Raw genomic sequence first — 15,202 nt, forward strand, 5'->3', positions numbered from 1 at the left:
TTTCTCTGACGAGGTTCAGAGGCTGTTGTCTGTAACACCTGGACGTTCTCATTGACTTTCAGTCTCAAGTCTCAGGGGAGATTTTCCTCACGTAAAAGGGACAAACGGTCAAGATGCCTTTCAGGTTCAAGGACTCGCAGGCACTAACGGAGTCACTCTGACCGTCCTGAACTTCAGCACATCACCAGGAATGGCACTGTGACAGCGAGGCACAGATCCATGAAATGATCGTCATGCTGGCTCGGTATTTCATAATAAACCAGGCAGTCTGTTGGTTTGGCATTTTCTTTGCAAGCTTTCCACACATCTGAGGAGACGGGGAATTTCCATCTCACAACCGTAGACGGTAGTCTTAGCTAACACCATTTTAGAAAAAAAAAGAAAAAAAGCAGACAGACTGAAATCTGCAAACAAAATGAATGTGTGTCTCATTTTGCTATAAAGAGCTGATAGTGAGTTAATGACAAGCAATGCATCATTTGTAAGATTAAAGGCTTTCCGTTCTGTGACAGTTTTTCTTCTCCGAGTCAGCCGGTAACAATCACTCACCTCTTTCAAAAGATTCTAAATACCTGAGCACTGATGTGCGTGAAGCTGTGTGCAGACAGACAATTATAAGATCTAATACACAAGATTAACATTTTTTAAAAGAATACAAATAAATGTGCAGAGTAAGAGAATGTTTTGTTGTTTTTTTTTTTTGCAAATTTACAAGAATCAGGTTGTCTGCAAGGTTTCCTATTCTTTACAGTTTGATTATGTTTTTTAGTAGATCATTACCCAGATCTTCTTAAGAATTACATGGTGTTTTTTTTTAATTTACATATAAAACAGAAATAATTGTCGCTAATTGTCAATAAATGTTCAAATTTGATTGGAACCCTTTTAAGTAAACCATGATGTTGCACTTTGGGAAAACTAAAAGACACCTGAGTAAAATTCTTTTTGCAATTACTGGTGAAACACTGAGCTGTGTTATTGTGTCATCATCTGAAGTACAAGATGAAAATGGTTGTTATAACAGTTACACTTTTTGAAAAAAGTATTATCATATGCTAAAAACAAGTGTCGAGTAATGAGGATACAGACACTTTAAAAAAAAAAAAGGTGCACATGAAACAAACATAATTGCCATAGTGAAATCGAGGTTTCCATTCTTTAAAGTTTGATTAGAGCTCTTTTTAGTGCGACCCGCAAAAAACTGACTCACACCTGATTGATTGTTTTGTTTGACAAAAAGTGCAACTCCTCACTATAAAACTGAGAAAACACAATATTTCACCCAAATAAAAAGAACACGTCATCCTTTTGTGACCTCTTTAGCATTGATTCATGAGTCACAATATCTGATAATTGGTGTCTGAGACGCTGCGTGCAGACAAACAAACGACGGCGCCGACGTCCTCCCTCACTCACCACAGATACAAGATCAACATGGTTATTAAAGTCGAAGACGAGCTTAAAGAAAGGTGCCTTTACACATAAAAATCTCAACAATTGTCAAGAAACAAAGTAAGTTACACGTCATTAAATCAAGTTTTCAACATGGTTTTTCATTCTTTAAAGTTTGATTGGAAGTCTTTTTTAGTATGGCGTTGTCGGCCTGCTTCTTCTCAAAAAACTGATGGACACAAAACTATAAAAGATTCTCTCAAAATTCAGATTAAACTATTTTTGCTAATCACATACCATGTGGTACCAACTTTATCTCATTTAACAAGTTAAGAATTTATATGCAAGTTATTGTTTTATTCACTTATTTAGCAGTGATTGATTGATTGATTTTTTTTTAATGCTTATTTGTTAAGCTGAAGTGTAATTTTTCCTCCAAGCATTGAGAGACAATGAACCACAGCTTCAACACAGGGACTAACAAATGGTTCCACCATTATTTCAGTGTTTAAATGTAATTATACAGAAGATCACACAGATGCATTACAGAACACTGCTGCATAAACTATTAAATGTGACATTTGAATTGTGTTCATTTTGTCGTTCTAAATACATATATTATGGACTCTTTTTTCAATGACAAGGTAAGAAACTTTTCCTGCATTTACCGGTCGTTAAAAAAAAGAGTCCATATTATATTGAATGTGACAATTTTGGCAAGTTTTAAAAGACTAAACCTTATACTTTCCAGTACCTCTGTTTCAAAGTACGATGGCAGTAACTCCAGTAACCCCACTGTGAGTAATAAGGAACCTAAACTGTAAATCAAACAAATGTAGCAGAATTTATCAGTGTCTGCGTCCGCAAAATGATTATATCAATGACAATGGGAACATACAACAACATTTGTCCCCGTCCTCCCTCCAATTATCCCCATCAGGCTTCCTGACAGCGGCGCGCGGAGCGACTGAATGGCCTAATCTCTCTTCACAAATTAGCTCCGTCTCTCATCTGCTCTCCCCAATTGTACGCTATACCCTTAAACGTCCCGAGGCAGCTCTGCTGAATCATAACCATTATCTTAGGGGCCTTTGATAACACACTGAACTGCAGGAGGAGAAAGGAAAAAGGGGATATACACTGGGAAATGTAAAACTGGGGGAGAAAACTAGCAATGTAGTTCGATCTCAGATTCCCCGCTGGCCCAGAGCTATCAGAGCCATTGATTGGCTCATGTAATTCTGCTCTGATTTGGCTTGGCCAATCAATGAGCTGCAGTCTGACTTCCTGTGACTGTGCGGCCATTAAACCAGAGGTGAAAAAGCCCCATATTATTTTTTCTGTTCCGGGAAATCTACAGTTTGCTCCCACCCATGCTCCGACAATAGCACAGCTGCTGCTCTCCTCTAACGTTGCTTACTCCAACAGCCGCTTTTTGTCTCACTGCATCACTTTGGGGTCTGAATTGACCAGATGAACACAACAACCCTGTTTGGAGCCTTGTGCGTAGTTGAATAAACCTCAGTGTTTTGGTCTCTTAAAGTGTCTTTATTTCTGTGAAATGACAGCGTGCTTTTAACGGCCCCGTGAAAAAAACCCTCAAACATTTAGCTGTTCGAATGCAGATCATTACAGATGTGTTCAAATTTGCTTTAAGTAGTGAGCTGTGCTATACAGATGGCTTTTCTAACACTTTGTACGACAGCCACGAATCCATCTGTTTTTTTACATACTGCTTTGTCCAACAAGCACAGGCACGCATATTTACATTTGCAGGCAATTAGAAAGTCACCAATTAACCTCGAGTGTTTTTGTCTGTTTGTCTATTTGTTTTTTTCTGTGTAGACGGGAACTGTCATACCTGCAGAAAACCCATGCACCAACAGGAAGAAAATGCAACCCTCCCATAGAAAGCATGCAAGCTTGAACTCAAACCAGAGCCATTATTGCGTCAAGGTAACACTGCTAACCACTGCAGCCTAGTCCATACACCACCCTCCTATTACCTGATTACATTTTAAGGCTTTTGTAAGTAAATTAAAATGACTATTTTATGCATTTCACATGTGAAAAATATGAACGAAAGTATGTAATAAAAAAATAAAAATTAGACTAACTGCACAAATTAAAGTCTGAAAATGTCTACAAATGGGATTAGTGTCTTTCTATATTACTAAAGATGGCATTATCTTGTTCCAGCTCCCTTAATATATAATGTAAATAAATCTCCAATGATATAAGTTAATCCTTTGTAGGACACTCATCGAAATTGAGATTGTCCCTCTTTGGTGTTGCTGAAGGCTACTTTTCTTTATTTACTTGATAACATTTTAAAGTTAATAGGAGTAAAACAATAAATGACATGTATATTACAAACATTTGGAAAGTCCAAAACCAAAAATATGAACAATATTGACATCATATTTCACAGTTTATATAGAAATCACTATTCTCACAAGTTGTGATACAATAAACATATACTCTACTAATTACTAGTGCCCTGCAACTAATGTGTTATTTTGAGAATATGTATGTGTTTTGTAATTGCCCATAACTTATCACGGCTGGTTTTACAGAAAACTAGAAAAATTGGTTTGCGAAAAGGTTATATAACTTGTCCAGTGGGGCAACAAATATCAGTCGGGTCTTAATTTCCTCAGATTCTTCAAATCTTACACAAGCAGCACAGGTTTTACAAAACGATCCAATCATATTCACTGTTGCTGTCATTAAAATACCATTTCTAGTTTACAGGACATTACCAAATGTGGTCATTCGGCTCATAGTTTACTTTTGAACATATTGTAATTAGGACCCCGCATACTTACATAGGCGTATATATACAACGCATTTGCACTCACTATACTTTATGCACACACATTACATCACACTGCAGTTGTTTTAATTCTTCATCTCATATTCATTTCTCGTGCTCATAACCTACTTTCCAAGGTTTTCTTGCTACATTTCTATCTTCTGCTCATTTCCGCTCACAGATCAATGCAGATTTCGTCCCTGTAATTTGATATAAGAGGTCATCAGCAGGCAGAACCTTACAAATGGGCCGGTTTTATTTACAAAGGTATTTGAGCTGAATGCTTCGGTCAGCAGTCTGAATGATCCCCGCAGAGAAAACCAGATATATAATGTTACAGGCGGAGGTTAGAGTTTCTTATTTGCTGTTTGGAGTCAGCACAGATTATTGGGATACAGCTTGTATTTTGGTATTGGGGTAAATATATCTTGCAGGGTAAAAAGATACCAGTGTGTCAAAAATGTTTCTCAATCTTGAGGTCATAAGGCAGTCAAAGCCACGCAAACAGATGTAATAGAGGTTTTCTTTTCCGTGGTGGCACTATGCTGTTTGGAACTGGTGCTATATATTTCCTCTCGGGATATGATCCATAAATCAACTCAGATAAATATGAGATAAATCAATAATATCGTCACATGTTATTAAAATTTTAATACTGACAGCACTTGATGTATTTTAAAGCTCAATGATAATGGCAAATTGCAAAAAAAAAAAAAGGAAATAAAGCAACCGAAAACACTTTAAAAACACTAATCAAAATAGTCAGTTATCTTCGTCTGAACACAGAGTACAAACGTCTTAAAGCTCTTGTCCTCTCACTCACAGGACACCCCCTCGATTACCAAACACACATAAAAGCACTTCATTCACTGCTTAATTTAGCCATTGATTTTTTTAACACCAGATCACACCACAGATAGCAGAAGACATCAGGCTCAAGTGTTTTATGGTCTTTGTGGGGACGTCCACCACCCTGCAGACACACAAAGGCCTCAGACTGAGATGAGAGTGAGAAAGAGAGGAGGAAAAGAAGAAAACGTTTCCCCGGGGATAATCTCTAAAAAATCACTGCCGACTCCCGTTAGCAGATCTAACTATGGCAATGTGTGTGATTGGTGTTTGTGTGTACAGTTCCCGTCCCTGCTGGCATGTTGTGGCAGATCCACTGTGCCGCCACACAAACAGTGGACTGTTCAGACGGGGAACACGCCAACCTAAATATGTCATCAATGTGGAATTCTTCGAATGAAACCCATTATCTTAACATAGTTGACCCTTAATGCCACTTACATTGATACTGTTATGTGCAACTTGCAATTAAACTGACTGTTGGGTCTGAACGGATGATAGTTATTTAAAGTTCTGGACTTATGTTTCTGATATTCTGTATGACGAAGGCCAGTTTGGCTAAAAAATTTTTTTTACATATGAAGCAAATGTATCCCCGAACAAGTTGAAAGTTAAAAATAACAGAGTGCGTTTTACAAAATAGTTGGTGGTGTCTTTCTGGATGCAACTTCTGCGGATGCATCAACGCCAGTGCCAGTATAATGTATTGTTCCAACATTGTCCACAGGTAATTGTGGTCATGAAAGTGTTTAAAATACAACCAAACAAATACAACCACACAAGAGTTTGATGGCAGGTTAAACTCCAAAACAGAGAAAACAGCAACGGAAGTAAAGTTGTTTATATATCATGCACTAGGCTTGTTCCGAGTGAAGACCCAATTGTTTAACGACAGTTGGCGGGATGTACAGTCACTGTTGGTTATGGGTCTGATGTGGCTTTCTGAAATATCTGCAGCCATTCTAGTCTTTACTCATCTTTCCACCAGAAGCACAGCTATGTGATTCGGACACGTCCTTTGACGCCACACCCCAATGACAATATGAAGCAAGTCTTTTCTCGACAGAAGGCGGGTCAAGCTGCTCAGACGAGACCCGAACCAGAAAGTTCCAACATAAAAGTCATAGTGAAACCTGACATGTTCAAATCAAAGCATCTCATGTTGACAAAAGTTCAGAATTCATTGTGTTGCATTTATGGCAATGCAATGCAATGTTTGAAAAAACCCTGCGAAAGTTCAAAATGTCAGGAATTGAAATTTGGCATCGTGAGTAAATTAGAGCCATCTGTGTAATAATTAAAAAATGGAAGTAATTCTAATAAATAGTTAAGAACACATAACGTTACTCATTATTGGAAGAACCCAAGTAGAAGAATGTTTACTTATTTAAAACTGATATGATCCATAATGCGCAAGTGTTATCAAAAATTCAAGAAAAGCAGCAGGACAAAAAAAAAAATAATAAAAAAATGATTCTGAGTTCCAACAACAAAACACATGAAGTCATGCGACAGACTTACAGGCGTTGGTGACGGCGAAGCTGTTGGCCGTTTCGATGTTGTCCACGTGAGGCACCAGGTTGAATGGGGCTTCCGAGGCGTTCGGGCTGGTGTTGTGCAGGAAGATCGCCAACCGAAAGGCGGTGTACTCCTGATCAGTGTTTCTGATGAACAGACCGCCTGAGGAGAGAGAAACATATGACTGATAAGAAACTGTCTCCTGCAGCTTTCACACAACTGGAAATAAAGCTGTGAACGGATCAGCCATCACAGCCAATACCGTGTATCAATGCGTCAAAAACGACTCAATGATTTTCTGCCTACATCTTCTTTGTTCAAGGTTCAAGGAGAAAGAAGAGAGCCAACAGAAACAATGATTTACTGTGAATTATTGCACATCTTTGCATAAACTGACATGAGGGCAACCTATGCTTATTCAGACAGATTTATCCTGCTGGTTTATTGCTCATGTGAGCAGAATAGTTGTCGAGTTTTCACTCACCCAGCTTGATTTTATTCTAGCGTTGGGCAATACATCAGGATTTTCCAACCGACTGCGATCCACCCAAAGAGCAGCGACTGCCAATATATTCACACCAGTGTGTGCAGTGGCACATGCAGAGGGCAGGTGACTGAGGTGAACCCGAAATGCTGCTGTGCCACTGCCTGAAGGCGATTCTCATCTGGTGTCAGATGAAGGATGCCTCCACTTGCAGCTTCCCGCTGAACGTACATAACACAAGATGATCCGCATTATGGGGCCTCTGTTCCTTCCTTGCTCGTATGTATTGAATGGTGTTTTAAAGGTCAATTGCTCATTTCATTGAATTTCCAAAGAGGGAAACATTATATTGAGGATCTAAATGGCCAAATATCACCCAAGATTTTGCCCCTAAAAATCTAATGACAATGGAGTCAACCCATTTGGTTATAGCTGGCTTGTTTTTGAAAAGCCCAGCACCGCAGGACACTAGAAGATGTTTTTAAATAGAATGACACCTCAGGAGTTATAAGTCATCTATGGTGAGTCATTTTCACCTCACATCAAATTAAGCTAAGCCTTTTGCCACCTGCAGCCTCCATAGGGTCTAATATAGGCAACAGGTCCTCTGAACCAAGAAATAATGTGCATTTTGTTTAAACCAACGACCTTGAAAAGAAGCCACTTGAGTGTTTTTCCTGTTCAACAGAGGTTCAATCATATGATGACACATGAGTGTGTGTGTGTCACTGACTGTAAAAGGTTGAGAAATACAGAAATAAAGAGTCTGTTAGGGTGGCAGTTCTGCAGGCATCTGCGAGCCATAAAACTAACATGAGCAAGATTCCATGCATAAAATGGCAATTTTCTTAGAATAGGGTTAGAGTTAAAGTCAAGACGTAAATAACATTGTTGGGTTTTTATGTGTTTTGTTTCAGGATTTTCTTTGCCATGAATAGGGGCTATAATAGTTCAGTGCTTCATGGTGACATGGTCCAAAGTTTGAATGCTCCTCCTACATTAAAAATGTTTTTATATATACATATACATATACATATATTTATATACATATATTTATATACATACATACATACATTTGGGAATAGTTTTGTGAGTATAAATTGCCAGTTGATGTGAATTTGCTCTGTGATGTACCCTGTCTGCACCCAGTCAGCTGGGATCTGCTTCATTCCATCCACAACTCTGAGTTGGATAAAGTGGTATAGGAGGAAATTCAAATTGGGACTCACTGAAATGTGACGTAAATGCCCTTTATCCTCTATGTCTCCAATCACCAATACATTCAAAAACATAGGTTGCTTTTCATGGTTCTGTTTGGCTTGATAATTATCTATATTCGAATCAGACTGGTTTAAGCTGGAAAATATCTAAATCGTGCAAACTGGTGACTCAGAGGAAGAGAGCCGGGATTTCAAGGTTATCCAAATACCCGCTGAGACGAACATCTGTAATAAATGTTAGAGTGCTAATTTATGCAGATGTTTCAATCTGAACCAAAAATGTCAGCCATAAGACAGGGCTCTTGGGAGGACGAAATGATTACAGAAATCATTACGATTCATCCTCTGGGAGACAGGAATACAGACACTGAATGGTGCACACAGTAAATTTACCCTGTAAATCATAAATCTACCACACTGGACTACGAAAGAAAAAAGGTCTAACCTGGCACTAAATCGCTGGACCAATTAGAAACCTTAGTAAGCACACACAAGCGTGTCTCTCATATGTCTTAAATGTTGCTCTTGACCATTTCTGACATATATAAGTATGGATGGAAAGGTTTGACCAGCCAACACCACAATCCTCAGTAGGTGTTGTTTCCTTACCTGCTTGGTCATGATTAGGGTCTTACAGCTAATACTGAGAGAGCAAACTTGGTCTGAGATTGTAAACGATTTCAGATAAATCTAGTGACGTTTTCACAAAATTGAAGTGGTCAGAGAGTGACCTCTATCCTATTAAAGGTTGACACAAGGCACCGTTCATTGTAGGTTGTTAGGAAGGAACAATATCCACCCAGCAAATCAAAGTATCAACGAACTGTGATTGAAAAATGTGTCTTAAGCCTCGATCCTGCAAGTCCTTTTTTAATCATCACTCGGCCTAGTGGCAAGAATTCAATTTATCTGACAACATATAGGCAATATCTTTGCCATGCTAATTAGCATACACTGATGACAATCATTTAATATGTTTTCCATTCAGTCAGTTCATCTGATTGATGCATTTGAATTAAAAACGTATTCAATAAATAATGAAAACGCATGGCATACAAAAAATTTAAACATATTCCTAATTTTCTCTAGCAAGTCATAATTAGGTTTACAAAGAGGCATTAACGCAATGGTGTGATAATATTCAGCAAATATACTTGTGGATCAAAGCAGCTTTTCATTTAGTTTTGATATGCACAAGCAGCTCCAGTGTCATGGATCAGTTTGTCATCAGAGCTCAGACTTTTCTTTCCCTGTGTCCTTTTTGCATTGCACTTTAGTTCATATACAAAGATCTCGACTAAGCCATTCATGGTTGTGCAAATGTCAGTGGTGTTTTAGGTTTAAAGCAGTTTGTTTCACATTTCAAAAAGCTGTCTTAAGGGTATATTTCTTGGGATGAGACACTGTAAATGTCATTTAAAGCAAAATGCCAATGTTCTCTTCCTTATGGGTGACCTCCTTTAAAATGTAAACTTGCGAATATTTTCTTCTCTATGAAATCTGGCCATGTACATCAAACCTTGATTTGCACCTAATTCCTGCTTGTTTGTTATTGAATTGACAGGTGAAGAACCCCCTCCCCTGTTGGAGTTAATTCATGAGTTACAAAAAAAACAAAAAAAAAACAGGTGGGAACATTTTGTACGTCTTGGCCACCAATCAGTTGGAATGCCCTCTGCACATTTCAAGTATATCCTTTTCTAATCACTCCTGATTAAGAGAAGATTAACTCCAGCTTTGACCCAAATCCTACTCATTCAAACCTCTGACTTTCATTTCAATGCAACAGAATTAGACTGAGGACAAAATAGCCCCACACTCTTAAGTTTCTTAGATGACATAACGCTTGCCAACACCAAGATTGTGGCAGTTGCAACACGGCAGTTTGTGGCCCCATAACCACCCGACGATTGAGAAAAATGACATCTGATCGCAGGTTTTTGAATTTACTCCAACCTTCTTTTTCCACTACTCCACACTGGATATAACAGGCGTTCTTGTTATCTCGGCTCCAACGCTGTAATGAGATTTCAGCTTGCAGAGCTGATTTATGAACAGAAAAGTGGATCCCATTTTGGTGGAGGAAAAGTAGAATTCTCTTCAGGGTCAGCCTGCCAGGTGAGGAGGACGGGTCACACTGGCCTTAAACCTTTAATTGAGTACTACTCTACCACAATACAATGTATTTCCAAAAACAAGTACACCAAATAGGACCATACCATACATGGGTTCAAATATGCAGTCACTTGCAGTCATGTTCGATGCATTATTCATATATTTAAGCAGTTTCATGTTATTTTCGTAGTATTTAGGATGACTACATCAATCAGGTGCACTAACTGGAAATGGGAGGTGCGTTTAAGACTGCAACTGTTTTTAAAGTATTCGATAAGGATGTCTACGCTGGCTCATGGCCCAGCAGAGACGCTACTCTTATTGTGTTGAGAGGCATTTCCTCACCTGTCTCCCCATCCCATTTATTTGTGGACTATTTGTGGAGTATTACCACAATTTTGTGCACATTCAGAATTATGTGCTGCTACTCTCCAATATGTTTGATAACCTCTCTCATCAATATGTCCAACACCACGGTATGACATTCATTTTGCATTTGAGAGGCCTCAGCACGCCATCCAATCCCTCCATGGCGAACGCAAGCAGAAAAACATGGAAGTAATATGGTTTCGAGCTGATCATTCTCATGTTAACAGAGTCTAAAACACGCAAAACCCTCAATTTGAATACTCAGGTTTGCATGTTATGGCACTCATGGCGTTATTCTTAGCAAAATGCAAGTAAACTGAAAGTGCAGTTGTTTTGCATCAGCATGTAATTAAGCACAATTAGCATACATTCTTAGCATAATTTTGCTCTTATAAGAAATACTACAAGAGTAATACCTATCACAAGAATTAACCCACGTTTAAATTTTTTTCCCAGAAAGTAGAATTTTCTTCAATGTTATTAGTTGTTACTTTGGAGCAGATCTTAAAGGGCTGCACAAGTTACCAAATGTGGTCATTTTCTTGACAAAGGGTTTTCACATACCAGAAATAATTCCTAGGTGTGATGTGACTTGAACCATTTCAACATATAGTATAACGGGCAGACTAAGGCAGGGTACACCCTGGACAGATCACCAGTCCACCACAGGAGAAGGCCACCACATAGCAGTCAATATCCGGCTCTGATGTGGCTAAATTACGCATTCTGAGGCTAAACTGGACTAAATCCATACACCTACAACCTACGCATTTTAAATGAATGGACAGAGTCAGAGCTGGCTCCGGTTTGCTTGGCTGATGTCAGAGCACAGCAGAGTAAACTAGCATCCTCCATCAGCCCAATTTAGCTGGTCAACTAAGGTAAACAGGAATGTAATCAATGGCGTCAAATGCCGACCACAATGAGTCACGCTACCTTTGTCATCGTCATCTTCATGTAAGAAGCACTTAGGTGACTTGTTGTTTTTTTTTAACTTTATCCAATTCACATTTACTCTCAGCTGAGACTTGTTGTCAGTGATTGTGCCAGATTGGTTTTGGCTGATTGTATGTGTTATTTATTTAACCAAATAAGGTCCATAGTCACAGCTTCAGCATTCCATTGTGTGACGCAAGAAATGGTGTCAGTGGATCCCAGATGGTAGTGTTACCAGTGTAACCTCAGAAAATCCCATCTGAAGAGTTGAAGCCTCAAGATAGGGCTAGGGTTAACCCTTTTAACCTGCCAATGATTCCAGAAACAATCATTTTCGAGGTGGACTTCAAATCTCAGTAGCACGTGAATGTATTGAATCAAGCCATCTGGCTATTTCTGAGCGTCTTCTTCTCTACTTTATGGCTTTTCTTCATAGTTGATAGATTATCTTTTCATCAAAGAAGCCCTCGACCCTCTTTTCAATACATGCCATCAAAGGCTCCGTCCTTATTAGAGCCTTTAAATATTACAATCAGAGCATGCATAAAGAAATGAAAAATTAGATTTATCATGGTGAGGACATTTCTCCAAATGGTGCCCATGTGTGATCATTTGGGCTGCACATTATATCGCATATTGATCACTATCACGATATCAATACGTGCAATAAAGAAAATGAGAAAAATGCTCTACACAAATTCAAAATGACAGCACTTTGAAAAAAGAAGGGTGCAAATAATTGCGATTAATTCAGAAAAAGTAATTTGGAAGTGTTTGACAGTCTTTGTGGTGATGGGACAGAAGTCACACGCACACAAAATCATGAAGAATTGCCCCCAAATCCTTTTTACAAATTGGTCCGCTTCGAAATCAAGTTTCCATAATATCATCCAGCTCAACTTCAAATAATTCTTTGGCAGCTTTGAGTTGTGTTAGCCACAACTGTATTTGTGCACTTGTTCCTGTGCAGCAGGCAATGTGTGCACGACACATTTCCCCGCTGCTAATAAGTGTTGATTCTTCAGTGGCAATTATTTGAAATTTGAAAAGTGTTTGACAGTCTTTTGTGGTGATGGGACAGAAGTCACACGCACACAAAATCATGAAGAATTGCCCCCAAATCCTTTTTACAAATTGGTCCGCTTCGAAATCAAGTTTCCATAATATCATCCAGCTCAACTTCAAATAATTCTTTGGCAGCTTTGAGTTGTGTTAGCCACAACTGTATTTGTGCACTTGTTCCTGTGCAGCAGGCAATGTGTGCACGACACATTTCCCCGCTGCTAATAAGTGTTGATTCTTCAGTGGCAATTATTTGAAATTGACAAGTGTTGATTGGAGAGATATTTGCCTTCTCTGGGGGCTAATAGAGTGTTGCAGTTGTGGCTGAATACCATAAAATGTTAAATGAAAGGCTCGCGGGCGAGGGATCGCTGGCACAGTGTGGATTTTTACACTCCCAGAGGTCAACCAGGCCTTAGATGGAAAATATGATGACATGGGGATTACATCAACACGTTTCCCATAATTGGCAGGAAAGCTGTTCGCTAAATGATAATAAAAGAGTGGTGATCATTTAAAAAGAATGTCAATTCAATCACAGCAGTTTCGCTTCATTCAGGAGTAAATGATTATCCTGATGCTTCACAGCAGTTTTGCAGATGCAGGTTCACACTCCAGTCCGGCTCAAGTGCCCTTAGATGTATCGGGGTGCTATTCTGTAACAGACCCTGACCTCTCACCTCCCTGAAGGGGCCCGGGGAGTCATGTACAGCGTTGACGTAAAAGGACAAGGAGAATCATTTGAACAGCTTGTCATTTTTCATCAGCTTGACTGTATGTGATGTGCCTCAACTCTGCCTCATGCACAGGGGGCTGCGGAGGGTAAGCCCACATGAAACAAAAGTCAAATAAAGGGTTTAAACATCATCTCAAAACAAGAATCCCAGATATTTGCAGGATAACAGGAGGAAACACTGCTTTTCTGTAAGATTGATCTTTTTTGAAAGAGGTTGGGATGATCAACATCTGGAGGTCACAGTTTGCCCTTCTTTCAATTCCCTGCTTTTAAATCAAACAAGTCAATGAGTCTGCTCGTGGAATGGAAAAAGCCGGAGAATAAATCACCTTTATTCTCTCCCTTGACAAACAGTTAAGCTGATGACTGAGAATATGGGGATTCTTTAAAAACTGTGCAACTGAGGAGGGGCAACAAAAAAAAAAAGAAAAGAGGGCAAACGGTGGGGATGTAAATGGCCTGTGGGAGTGAGGTTGCAGTGCCAGGACCGGGGGTCTGCGAGAGTGTTAACAGCAAGTCAATGCACAGGCAGTCTGCATAGGGAATACACACACACACACACACTTTGCTGGTCTGATCTGCTGCAGTGGCGGAGTGCACTGGGATACACACTCTAACCCGCAGATACAGAGCGCATTAGGTGTGTGTGTTAAACATGCACAGCATTCAATCGGCATGGGATATTTATGAGACAATTTCAGAGGAAAACGGGTTAAGAAATGTGCCGAATTGCCCACTTTGAGCGGTGTTACACGGAAGAACAGAAGCGGCAAACAGGACGTCCACAGATTCATTCACATGATTTATCCCTCTGGTTGGGTTTAAAACGCAGCGGCGCACACTTACCGATCTGAACGCTGCTCGGGAAAGCACCCATTGTCAGTCCCCAAAAGCCAGAGAACATCAACAGAATCCAATCGCGAGAAGAAATCCTCATTTTGTTTCGGTTATAAACTGATGTGAGACATCGAGCAGGTTTAATTAACACCCCCAGGGCAAGAGCAACATCACAAGGTGGAAAAATAATTAAAAAATAAAAAATAAAAAAAGATTTGGAGGAAAAAAAAAGAATCAAATGCCGGTTAAATATCCATGTCTGTCCTGGATGGGCTTTTATTTATTTGTTTTCTTTCTTGGATATCCCCCCGCAGTGCCGCTCGTTTGTGCCGTCAAACTGCGTCCGTCCGTCCGGCGCTGGAGATTTTGCGCACAACACCAACCAAGATGAGGAGGGAGGGTGGGAGGGAGGAAGGGAGGCAGAGGGGGGCATCAGCCAGCGGCGGCCAGTGCGTCTGGATGCGGCTCAACTCAACATCACAGCAATAACACACATGCGCCTTTTACGCGACCGGGGCAGGCATAGGAGGGGCGTCTGTCATCAGCAGCACCGAGCGGCAGACTTAGTCCTCGGCAGCTCCTTTTAACACCAAAACTTCCAGATCTGCGGAGAGTGGCTCCCCATCTGATTTCTGACAGGAGATTTTATTTATACTGGCAGGAATCGATACAAATGGGATGGCTTGCACGATCAGAGAAACAATCATCCCCCTGTTCTCTTCATACTCAAGTCATTGCGCATTTAAGGTGCGTAAATTGACCAATTAGAGCTGGTGAGTCAAGTGCTCGGTTAGTAAATGGGTCTACATACAGCCACAATCCATCTAAAAGAGGATCGGTTTGGTGACATGACAGTAAAATAACCTTTA

At 39.8% G+C, this 15,202-nt stretch overlaps 1 protein-coding gene across 1 annotated transcript in view; it reads right to left on the reverse strand.

Annotated features, from left to right (window-relative positions):
- The window catches only part of LOC308121713 (glutamate receptor 4-like), a 138,911-nt gene extending 124,219 nt beyond the window's left edge, over positions 1-14,692 (reverse strand). The window contains 2 exon segments of the mRNA XM_080483130.1: positions 6,578-6,736; positions 14,343-14,692. Of these exon segments, the coding sequence (XP_080339256.1) occupies positions 6,578-6,736; positions 14,343-14,433 (250 nt within the window). The 5' untranslated portion in view covers positions 14,434-14,692.
- Between the last annotated feature and the right edge of the window lie 510 nt (positions 14,693-15,202).

This window comes from Lipophrys pholis (genome assembly GCF_963383615.2).
Source record: "Lipophrys pholis genome assembly, chromosome: 16".
Taxonomy (NCBI): domain Eukaryota; kingdom Metazoa; phylum Chordata; class Actinopteri; order Blenniiformes; family Blenniidae; genus Lipophrys; species Lipophrys pholis.